At 42.5% G+C, this 12,241-nt stretch overlaps 2 protein-coding genes across 5 annotated transcripts in view; both read right to left on the bottom strand.

The window, feature by feature from the left end:
- LOC125561222 overlaps positions 1 to 12,241 on the bottom strand; it is a 37,825-nt gene that overhangs the window by 466 nt on the left and 25,118 nt on the right. Inside the window, exon 16 of one of the 4 annotated variants that reach the window (XR_007307258.1) lies at positions 1,041 to 1,100. The exons of 1 other annotated variant lie outside the window; for it this stretch is intronic. The gene's annotated coding sequence lies outside the window, so the exon portion shown is untranslated. Of the gene's footprint in view, positions 1 to 1,040; positions 1,101 to 1,204; positions 1,291 to 1,347; positions 1,367 to 12,241 lie in introns of those variants that run through there. 2 more of the 4 variants (XR_007307257.1, XR_007307259.1) reach the window with 2 other exon arrangements.
- LOC116603738 lies at positions 180 to 10,823 on the bottom strand. The gene is made up of 15 exons (XM_048724997.1): positions 10,587 to 10,823; positions 8,201 to 9,474; positions 7,761 to 7,917; positions 6,814 to 7,135; positions 5,719 to 6,004; positions 4,811 to 4,987; positions 4,337 to 4,382; positions 4,151 to 4,267; positions 3,518 to 3,979; positions 3,365 to 3,394; positions 2,920 to 3,105; positions 2,564 to 2,695; positions 1,825 to 2,090; positions 1,367 to 1,596; positions 180 to 515 (listed from the first exon to the last, which is right to left on the bottom strand). Exons 2-14 carry the CDS (start codon positions 9,373 to 9,375, stop codon positions 1,476 to 1,478), a joined length of 3,477 nt encoding a protein of 1,158 aa, XP_048580954.1. The 5' UTR covers positions 9,376 to 9,474; positions 10,587 to 10,823; the 3' UTR covers positions 180 to 515; positions 1,367 to 1,475.

Genomic DNA, 12,241 nt, shown 5'->3' on the forward strand with positions numbered 1-12,241 from the left:
TGCGGTCTTACTGGGGCCTCGTAGTCAGCATGTGGCTTCGTAAGTGGCTTTTTGGTCTACTCACCAGCCAATTTGCATTGGAAATCAAAAGCAGTTGAATACTAACAATTCTAACAATAATATTTAAAGCACCAGCACATTGTTAGGGTGTCATCAGTAGTTCTTTTCTGTGGCTTTCTGGTTTGCCCCGTGGCTTTGCGGCCAACCTGTGGCTTAGTGGTCTGCCTTTAGCTTTGTGTCATCTACTTGTGGTTATCTGGTATGCCCAGTGGCTTTTTTATCTGCCTATGGCTTTGTGTTTTACATGTGGCTTTTGGTCTACCTGTGGCTTTCTGGTTTACCCACTCAAGTTGGCCCAGTGGCCTTTCTAATCAACTTTTATTGGCTTTGTGGTCTGCCTGTGGCTTTCTTGTTTGCCCAGTGGCTTTTCTATTTACCTTTGGCTTTGCGGTGCGGCCTTTTGATTAAACTTGGGCCCAATAGCACCATGGCCTACCTATGACTTAATGGTCTGCCTTAGCATTGTGTGATCTATCTACCTGTAGCTTTCTGGTATGCCAAGTGGCTGTTTTATCTGCATATGGCATTGTGCTTTACATGTGGCTTTCGGTCTACCTGTGTCTTTGCTGTTTACCTGTGACATAATGATCTGCTTGTGTCTAGCGCTAGCTTAATGGTCCACCTGTGGCTTAATGGTCTACATATAGCTTAATGGTCCACCTGTGGCTTAATGGTCTACATATAGCTTAATGGTCCACCTGTGGCTTAATGGTCTACATATAGCTTAATGGTTCACCTGTGGCTTAATGGTCTACATATAGCTTAATGGTCCACCTGTGGCTTAATGGTCTACATATAGCTTAATGGTTCACCTGTGGCTTAATGGTCTACATATAGCTTAATGGTCCACCTGTGGCTTAATGGTCTACATATAGCTTTATGGTCCACCTGTGGCTTAATGGTCTACATATAGCTTAATGGTTCACCTGTGGCTTAATGGTCTACATATAGCTTAATGGTTCACCTGTGGCTTAATGGTCTACATATAGCTTTATGGTCCACCTGTGGCTTAATGGTCTACATATAGCTTAATGGTCCACCTGTGGCTTAATGGTCTACATATAGCTTAATGGTTCACCTGTGGCTTAATGGTCTACATATAGCTTAATGGTCCACCTGTGGCTTAATGGTCTACATATAGCTTAATGGTTCACCTGTGGCTTAATGGTCTACATATAGCTTAATGGTCCACCTGTGGCTTAATGGTCTACATATAGCTTTATGGTCCACCTGTGGCTTAATGGTCTACATATAGATTTATGGTCTACCTGTGGCTTAATGGTCTACATATAGCTTAATGGTCCACCTGTGGCTTAATGGTCTACATATAGCTTTATGGTCTACACGTGGCTTTTGTTTTCCTGTGGCTCTTTGTTCTACCTTTTTTGCTTAGTGATCTACCTGTAGTAGCCAATTTACGGCTGACTTAAAACTCTTGTCGCCTTCGCGTGGTTAACAGTCACAGACCGCATTTCAGAACTGTCTGGTCTCTTTCTCAGGATAAAATTATCGTGTGTAAGATCTTCCATCGATGAACTGTAAAAAGAAAAATGAATAGATTGATTTTATTTACCGGTCTTTCACCCTCTTCAAAACTCCTTCCCGCCAAAGGTATCCCACCCTCTCATCTTTCACCTCTGCCATCCCACACTATTCATCAGTTTCTTGTCTTTACACCCCATGCCTGTCACCAAAGATAAGGCCTATCTGCTCTTTTCATACTTCAAGCACATTTTATTCTACTGAAAGAAAGCCTTTACCCACCTAAACTCTGACATGGTCTTCTGCGACATAGCATACGACTTCTGGTTCCAGTCTACCTCTTCCCTCAGGTTGTCGATGCCTGACTCGCTTATGGTTCTCTGGAAGCTGCCGCTGACCGGGCTCCCGATACCGCGGATCTTGGCGCGTAGCATCGGCGGATCACCCGTCTCTTTGCGATGCTTGCTTGCCTTTTTCATCGATTTTTTGTCTTTCTTGCTTTTCTTCTTGCTCTTATTCCCGTTTGTATTGTGTTTTGGGGCATTATACTGCACGATAATAAACAACGGTGAATATTTTGACAACAGCGCCACATCACAAACATATCACAAACAAAAGGCGAGTTACATTGAGAAATCACGTGACTTTGAGTAGCAAACTTACGCCAAGATAATGTTTGCGGCCGTCACTTCAAAGAGAGCAACGAAAAATAATGGAATCCTTTATTAAAAAAAGCCTTTTCTGACACTTTAAAACTTTCTGGCTGATTCGTAAGCGATGAATAAGTTGCTTTGTTGTTGTTATTTTGCCGCCTAGACCTGGAGCGCGAGTTTGACACTCAAAACGTCACGTGATTTCTAAGTGCAAGTAGCCTATTCACAAGCGCTTAGTGCGCGTTTCGCGATTTTCCTTTTTTCTTAGCGTTGGTTTATTCCCTCAACGTAATCAAATTTTGTTGCCAAAGTGGTTAAATAAACTTATTTTGATACAGTTATACCCATTTCCACCATCGGACACTTACCAAATTTGGCACAAGTTTCGCGTCTTGACTCCAAACCCACTCAGTGTACGGGCTCTGGACTATGGTTAAATCAGTGCGTTGGGCTTCAACAAGATTCTCAGCCGATTTTGACTTTAGAGGCTTCTTTTTAAACTAAAACAACAACAACAAAAAAGATATCATAATATGCGCATAAACTGTAAGGCTTGTGCGAGAAGATTTTAAAAGTTGAGCTGCTATTGACTGCTCGATTCCATTACCTTTGTCTTATTTTCATTGGTTACACAAGTTTCAAGTAAAAGCATAAAATGATGAACGCTTTTTATGCTTCCCTTTTACCTTGATACGTAATGCAGATGACAAATGGTTTCTGTTACCTTTTCTTTCTTAGAATTCTTCTTCGTCTCCACCACGTCACTCACGAGCCCGTTTTTCGGTGTATCTTGTAGCTGGACATCTACAGCATCTATTTGGTCATGGCCTTTCTTAGAATCCCTTTTAGACTCCTCCTTGGATTCCTTTTTAGATCCATTCTTGGTCTCTTTAGACTTCTTTGAAAACCACTAAAAACAAATCGAATGTCAATAGAAAAATATGTCAATCAAACAGACTGTCATCTTGCTGATGGACACGAAGACCTTCAAGAATGACTAATGGAGATCTTCAAAAACGACTTTTAAAATGACCTTCAAAAATGATCTTCAAAATGACTTTCAAGAATGACCTTCATGAATGTTTTTCAAAATGACGAGCGAGCGGTGTTTTCCACAGTAGCGAACGCACTTATTTTTTCGTGTTTCATATTATGTTCGTGCAACGTACCTTAGATCCTTCCTTAGACTTTTTAGTTTCCTACAAATAAATAAAAGCTGATTTAGTCAGATTATTGCCAGAGCAAGGTAGGCTATCTAAAATATTGAAGAAGAAATTGAAACGTGTTCAACACGTGATCTTCTCACGTGATGTCATTCTTACCGCTGTTTTGGCGGGCGTAACAGCTTCAAACGCTGAGCCCTCGCTCAGGGGCAGCGGTTCCCAGTTGGATGTGACCAGTCCGCTTTCTTGCTCATGCTCAGGGATGTCGTCAAGTGGCTGGGATCTCCTAAGGGGGGAGGGGGGAGGAGACCATGAGGGGTAGTGGGCAGAGAACGCCGAAGACGACAAGCCAGAGGACGAACAATCGGGTGAGCTAGGGGGGAGGAGTGGGGACAGATCAGTCTCGGAAGTCTCAAGATGATTGCTAGACGCTGACGTGCTTCCAGGGGACCGGGGTCTGGAAGTGACGGAATGGATTGACACTCGCATAGGGCCTCTGGACTGAACGGAGGAATGGTTGGATGACGTAGTTGTGGACCAGCTACTGCTTGAGGTGGACTGGGAACGTGAGTTTTCATCGCGTGATACCTTGGCGATGAGTTCTACCTCTTTGAGACCATTCTGAAACAGTAATCAAAAACTGACACTAAGACAAAAGCTATGATATGGAAAGCAAAAGATAATTTACTAGAAAACAGGGTGTCACTTTAAGAGGTGTCACGTTGTGATGGGCGTCACGCGATATCAACAAGTCTGTCATATTTTCTGGTCCAAAAAAAGTGTGTTTCTTACGTTGGTCGGCGCCCGGACAAGCTGAGCTGACTTCCTTTTCTTGTAGGGTCGTGCGTAGATCGGTTCTGGTGTTGTTTGTGTGGTGCTCACTGGAATGTCTATTGTTGCGTCTTGATCCTGTAAAAAAATATTCAAGTTCAGTTTTTCCTCTTTAACAAAATAATAACCAGTCATAGTGCCTCCTACCATTATCTCTTTAGGCGTCACTCCAACAATGTTGCCCCAGGCTTCCCTAAAACAAGAGTATTCGGCGTGACTCCAAGGTCTTAAAGTTTGACAACGATATCATGGACACGACAAAGTATTCGTATTCTGCGGTTGAGACCTCAGCCGAAATCACAGTTACGAAAACTCAGACAACCTCTCAACAAATTAGCCTCCATCACTTGCGTTTCTTAACGTTAGTAAATGAGTAGCGGGCTCCTGTGGTTAACAAATTCCTATGTTAGAGGTGCAGGGGACAGTGCTAAATGCGGAAAAAGATAAAAGGAAATACTTCGCCATCACTCGTTTTCAGCTGCTTTGGGCTGCGCGCTCAGCATCGCCACAGTACCCCCGAGCCACCCTGTGTTTTTTTAGGCTTTCTGGGCAAAATCAATGCCTGCGAAAAAGCCTATTAACAACGTTTAAATAGAAGTTTAAAGCAAAGGCATCACTTACCTAAATTCTGGTGTCATTTCCTCGAGTCTAACTTTGACGAATCCGTCTTTCAGCTCGATACCCTCACTCGAGGTAATATTAGTCACGTGATACTTGGCGTACGACGGTAACTCGCTCAATGACTTGTTCCTGACAATGATCGCTTTTTCTACGGGACCAGGCCGTACAGTGATAAACCTAAGTGACAAGTGCGTCTTGTAAATAAAATAAAAAATGCCCGTAAAAAGCCCTGGCCGAGAGTGGCCAGGCCTGGGTGAGGTCTCGTCTCCCAAGCACGAGGACCAGTACTGGTAATGTGAACTGAACATTTGATCATGCGCATTTGTTCATGTCTCGCGATGTTAATTTGCGCTATCTAAATGCTATCCATTCATTTCGAGTTCGAGTTCGAGTTCGTTACTGTTAAATATGCTAATTACATTTGATTAATTGTACTTTATTGTAGTGCTTACTTGTATATCTGACTCACCTGTAATCCAGTCTATACTGCGAAAGGTTGAATTAAACTCATTATTATTATTTTTATGAATGTTGCAAATGAAACGACTCAAAATAAAAATAATAAAAACACATTCTTTTTATTGATTGAATAACTGAGATTTGGGCCTTTATGAACGGAGCTCGAAAAGCGGATACCCTTCCGACATTCTGCGATTCCTGATTTAAAACGTTTGAGCCAAACAGTACATCTGAATCTCCATGATCATATTTTTTAGCACCTCCATTAATAAACACATCTCGAGTCTCTATAAATAGAACCGCCATTAACTGAACATTTATCCGGTCACACCTCGATTGATTGAACACCTTTTTCGGTCACGAAGTCAACAGAGATTCCATTGTATAGCATATAGCATATATCATATATCATATATCATAGTATAAATTATGTAATAGCATATATCTACCTCGGCTCACTAGAGTCTTTTGCCTTAACCCTGATCAGCAGCTGAACTCTCCCATCATTCGCCCGATCGACAAACATGTTGGAGTCAGTCCTAGTAAGTGTGTGAGTGTCAGTGTGCTCGGGTTCGCTTTCCTGTCCATCTTCCTTGCCGATCCACATGTACTTCTGCGGTTTTGTACCCGTGTCGTATGTAGCCAGCATCACCCCTGTGTGCTTTTCCGAAGGATGTATTCCTAGAAGTGTGCCATCACCCTCGACCGTGTTTGCCTTCCACCATCCCCAGTTGCCTAAAGTGACAAGACTTTTGATTATTTGAAAAAAAAAAAAGATAATCGCAAGAGTTTTCATATAAAGAGATGCACGATGTTAAATACACTATTAAGAAACGAAAAAACTTGCCGATTCATCAGACTCCGTATACGCTCATTTTGGGGTTTGACAAGAAGTAAAACTGCGCATTTCGGTTGAGTTTGGCGGGGCCTCAATTTTCACGTTGAATCTTTGTGCCTATAAAGGCGAAATAGAATGTTGCCTCCATTGATCAAGCGGAAAGTTATTTCTATGTCGCGACGGTTTTGACAAATTGCCTCGTTCTTGGCCAAGATGAAGTTTGGCTTGACATTCTTCCATTTGACAACACCGTACTGAAAAATTAGTCCCACCTCGACCGAAAAGCGCAGTACAGAGCATGCCTAAAAGTCTCCGCAACTAGCTCACCTACCAAGATTAGGAAACTAGAGGAAACAATTCCTTTAATGGTTATAGTTCGCCGCCACTGCTAAGAAATCTTACAAGGGTTATGTCGCTTTATTCGGCCATTGAGCTTGAGTATGTTTTCTTACACAGATTAGTGATTTCATCACACTCTCCCTTCTAAAGCTCAGACATTTTCTACTCAGATATATATGTGTTTGTTGTACCACCTTGTCCCAGGCGTTCTATGCAGGTTTCCTCTCATTGGAGATGAACCGTGAGACAGCCTGAGGTCTGGGGCAAGCTGCACCTGTGACGTCACACCTCTTGCCGCCCACAAAAAGCGCGATTAGGAACCCGGATAAGAACGCCTGGGACTATTTTGCCACTCTCGCATACATACCAATCTTCTGTAACCTGTCCACGTCTTCAGCTGTCAGAGCATCCACCCAATAACTTCTATTCTTGTCCAGTGTTACCTGTTCCGGTATATAAATACCAAGGCCCGCAGCCCTCTGATACTCGGTCACACTCAGACTGCCCAATTTCACAGGCTCATCCCCAACTGTCTTCTCCATCGTCACGTGATATGACGTCTTTGTTGGTGACGTCACGTGAATGTCTGACGTCACGCGTTCAGGCGGTGCGGAAGCGACAGGATCAATGGATACTGGTGATGAGATGGGTTCGGATGAGCGTATCCGGGTAGGGATCGTGGGGTCAGGCTGTGGAAGAATGAATGGGTGAATAAGTCAGTATTTATTTTGTTGTTGTTTACATTATCATAAATTGTTTACTGTGTTTTATATCTCTACAACGCTAAGAGTAACACTAGAGTTGTGCAAACAATCATTTTACATCATTGGAATTTGGATAGGGTTAACAAGATTTTTTAGACGACATAAATCCCATTTGTTGTGACTAACAAAAAAGTCATGGACTGACACGAACTTCATCACTAGAAGAATTCCATCGTACTCTGTTGTGCACTAAAGCACTGCATTAGGCGCTTTGAAGCCTCATAAGGCAGAGCTGTGGCAGGCCTCGAAGTGTTTGGGGGGGGGGGGGGATTACAGAGACATTAAGAATATATTGGGGGCACAGCCACGCCCCTACTCGTAATTTCCTAATTAGTTTGGTAAATGTTGGATAAGCTGTGGCACGTGCTCCAGTCTGTTCTTCCGCGTGCTTGTGTCGCGTCACGTATAAGTGAACTGATAGAAAGATACTGGAGGAAAGCTTTGCTAGCGGGGTAGGTTGGAGGTGCTTTCACATAAGAACATGGAAACCAACTATACTTCAATAACTTCCCACAAAAGTCTTTGATCCCAAGAATGTGTTATGTTTTACCTTGTCATAGACTTCTCCTTCCAGTTCAAATTGCCTTGGTTCTAATCTCTTGCTCCTCATCCCGTATCTGTCCATCTTGGGCAAGTCTTTCTTGACCTCCACAGAAGGTCGTCCTTCATGCTCTGACACATAACTTCGCAGATGGGAGCTCCGGTCCCTAAAAGTGACAAATGCATCACGGAAATTGCTGCGGCGACATTTGGTATGGATTGCCATTTCTAGAGCCTTTGGGATAGTGGGTTAGGAATATGACGGCATACTTTGAGCGACAGAAAGACGACGACTGGACGGACGGGGGGACGGACAAATGGACGGACGGATAAAAAAGGTAACTTAATGGGCTTAAAAACAAGCAAAATAAAATGGTTTAGATAAGGTGTCGAGTAAGCTACTCAGACCTTCTGTCAAGTATTTACGTATTTTACACGATATCCATATACCTGTATTTGCTCAACTCTCCGACACTCTTACTCAACGCAGCAATCTTGCTCCTTAAAGCGCTCATCCCAGACGCCTTGCGCTCAATCCGCGCCCTCTCGGCCTCCAACAAGCTTCTACTAGTTGAAATCTCCGATCTTCCATTCGGCCCATACATCCTTCCATACGTCGATGAATACTTGCTGAGCCTGTCAATCTCAGGTGTAGGGCCTAGCGGACTTCTAGGCCTGTCGAAGAACTCCTCGTGGCTGTTTTCCTCATCCTTTAGGACCTCCCCATTGTGGGAGAGGTAATTGCGAGTGTAGATTGAGCGGCGGGCACGGCTATCCACATCGTTGACATCACTATCAACAGGGGAGCTGTAACTGCTCATATAGGAATCTCCCAAAGTCGGGGAGATGGGTGAGGCTCGCGGCTCGGAAATGGTTCGAGGAGATAGCGGCCGCTCGTAAGAGCCGACAGAGTATCGACTAGAGTATCTGGGAGTGCTGTATCCTCGGTCGGATATCGGCGATGTGGCACGCTCGGAGTAAGGCCTATGCAGGTCTCTATACATGACGTCACTCACAAGGCTGTCGAGATGGTACTTGCTGGAAAATGAAGTCGTACTCCTGGACGCATTCCTTGAAAACTTCTTGGTGCTGTCCAGTAACTGCTGTATGGCTCTTTTCCTAGCCTCATCGTCATGCAGGTAGCTGCTTCTCTCCGACAGCTGGCTGCGGTAAGGGCTACTGTACGTGCTGCTACTAATGCTGCTACTACTGTCGTATCTTCTGCTGTCCGACAGAAGGTCTTCCGTGGATCTACTCCTCTGCCTTGTGTCGTCTAGTTCTTCAGCTAAGCTGCTTTGGGTTTCCTTGTACCAATCTTTTTTAGGTCTAGGCGTGTCTTTGTGTTTTGCATTGCTCTCCGTGGGCGTACCATCTGATACTAAACTGCTTGTACTAAGCCTTCTGACTCCTGTATCCTCATCAACCCCATTCACATCAATAGATATCCCTTCCTTGCCGCCGTCAGAAGAGATGAACTCTTGTACCTCACGCGTTTCGTTGCCATCCGAGTCAATACTAGTAAAAGTTCGGGTCATTTTGGATTCCTTTAACAGTTGTTTGCTTACGTTTTGTGGAACGTTGCTATTCTCATCGATACTGTTAAATGTTATTATTTCTGTCGCCATTTTTGTAAGCTTGAGCTCGATAACAATGTTCTCGTGATGTTGTCGTCAATGGGACCCTTCGTCCTATTGAATTCTTGATTCTCGACAAAAATACATAACCTGAAATTGCAAGACTTTTTTTAATTGGCCTTTTGGTCGTATCGATATTTGGGAGTTTGTATTACAGAAAATCATTAAGAGTAACAACCAAACAAATTCACAGACTTGTGTAAAAAGCAAAAACGCAGTGCTCTGAGTGCTTTGGTCGATTTTAATAAGATCAGGACTATTATTATTTTGTTAAAAGGGATTAAAAGGATTCTCCAAATATTTTGTACGCGCGAATAATCGTAAATTATTCAAAGTGGACTATTGTTTTTATGTCTACTAGTATGTAATATTGCAATGAATGGGCTTGAGTGGATAATGATGCCTGGCCAACGATGCACAAAAGAATTTGTCTAGAGAGCGTTTGTACCAGCGCCTAGAAAAGTCACGAAACTTTACCATCATCCTGTGTTGACACAAGCATTCCAATTCCATTTAAAATCCCAAATAAGTAGAAAGGAAGAAGATAATTTTTAGCGACGAATCGTCATAATTGTACAATTTTCATATCGGCGCTCCATCGTGTCTGAAATTGTAATTTCTCATTTAGACAGATTATACTCAAAAACCACTTATAATAGAAGTAATAAGGTATACAGATCACGGATAAGATATACAGTTCACGCTAAGCAAACAGTGCCCTTTGCTAAACGATACTGCTGGGAAAATAATACTCAAAATAAGAGACGTAAATACGAGCTGTTCGTTTTATTGTAGCGAGTCATAGTTGGCGCTAAAACTTTGACCTTAGGACCTTGCAAAAGTGATACAAATATTCGCCAAAAACTCTTATTTAATAAAAAATAGTGTACTTGGAAACTAGGGTGATCATGATTTAGAGTAGTTTATCTTCTTTATTGTAATGGTACACATAAAATCCAGTGAATGGTACACATGGGTGTAACATTACAGAATGGTCCACATAGGCGTCGATAACGAGCCCGAAATCATCCCTTGAAAAATATGTTTTGGAGGATTTTTAGCAAGACTAACGAACACATAACATTTACTGTTCGGACATATGGCATATCGAGGTACTTCTTGAGTCAGGGACTGCGTTACAGGCGCTATAGGTACTCTGCTAAACAGTAGGCACTCCCAGTTAAATAAATGATGGTACTAACCTTACATCTGAGGTGTCCTGAAGCTCTTATGAGGGCGTACCTTTGACATTTACCATGGAAATAGATCCATTAGTTCGTTGTAGGTTTCTAGACCTCGATTTGAAGGCCGGTCACTGTAACAAATAGTTATAGTTGAAGAAGTACTTCAGGAATTAATAAGAATCGTATTGGATCCTTCCTAATACTTGAACAAGAATAGTAGGATTTTCAAGAAACCTGGTGTTTAGCAGTTAAGCAGTTGTAAACCAACGAAGGAAGAAAATATGGAAATGAACGATATCACCGTTATAAAAAGTACCATCTGCGCCCAAATACAAAAATGTCAACTTTTAGTTTGGGAGTGTTTTACCTGTGCAAGCGTCAGCGATTGCGAGGTTAAGGATCAGGACATTGTAGGTCTTCGACAGCATCATACGTCTTCTTGCAATAACCAAACACAAGAACACGTTACCAGTAAACGCGACGAGAGCGATACCGGCGTAAATCGCCTTCAGAAACCTCGGGGACTCATAGCCAGAATCATCAGCTCTCTCATCGTCGTTAAGCGCAAAACTGAGGTTACGATATCTCCGAGTTATATTGAGAGCCATATAAGAAGTGTGCCTTACACTTGTATGACTCAAAGGTCGACTATTGACATTACCAACGAAGCTCTCAACAAGTAATCAGTCCAGACATACGAGATCACAGAGACTACTCAAGCTACGGAAGCGAATGGTCCAGAAAAAGACTTTTCTAAACAGCACTCGATGGGGATCGGAAAAACCCCTCGCGTTTTCAAATTTTCGTTTAAATTGCTGTCAGTAGAAAAGTTATTAAAGATGTTATAGGACGTATTTCCGTTTTCTAGGATTAGTATTGTTGGCAGATATTTCACCAAGCGACCAATATTCAAAATCCCCCAAAACTCGCTTTCCACTAAAGGCTGTATTCAGATATTCCACTAAGCGGGTAATTATTTCGGCCCCGAGGGAGACCGCTGCAGTGGTACCATTGAAGTTGATAATTACGAGTAGCTGATAATTTTGAGTAATCTGCGATCTCAAGCTCATGAATATCAAGCGAAAAAATACATTACGGCTCCCGTCAGTCAAAAGCCTTGAACTGTTTTTATTGGCCAACGCTAACACGCTCCGCCTCACAGAAACGCGTTGACCAATCATAGGGTACAAAACGTTTCCCGTTACAAATTAAATGATTGATTGACGGAGGTGAGAAGCGGTTTAGGGTCTTTTAGCGGTTTCGCGAGAGGTGTTTTAGCAGTTAGCGAGAGTTCTCAGAATATTCAAGATCACAGTAGGTCTAGTTTGTAACATTTTAAATAACATTTAAAGACTCCGCCTCGATGCTTGAAACAAGCGTTGCCTTGGAAACGTAAAGGAAATTAATTTTTTTTCTCGATCTAGAAAACTTAGATTTGAACTAGTAGATAAGGAGAAAGACGTCGAAAGGTATAAAAAAAGGTTTAATGACGGTGGATACAAAAACATGAGTAGTAATTATTCCAGATTGTACGGATATCATAAAGCTTTCAATATTCATTACCTAGAACCATGGCTTCACGAAAAAGAAATTGCCTATCAAATATTTTTTTAGATCCGTATATTGTCGGATGCGCTGTCAACAGGTCAATAACTAGTGGTAAATATTGTTCT

The sequence above is a fragment of the Nematostella vectensis genome, chromosome 1 (assembly GCF_932526225.1).
Source record: "Nematostella vectensis chromosome 1, jaNemVect1.1, whole genome shotgun sequence".
Classification (NCBI taxonomy): Eukaryota; Metazoa; Cnidaria; class Anthozoa; order Actiniaria; family Edwardsiidae; genus Nematostella; species Nematostella vectensis.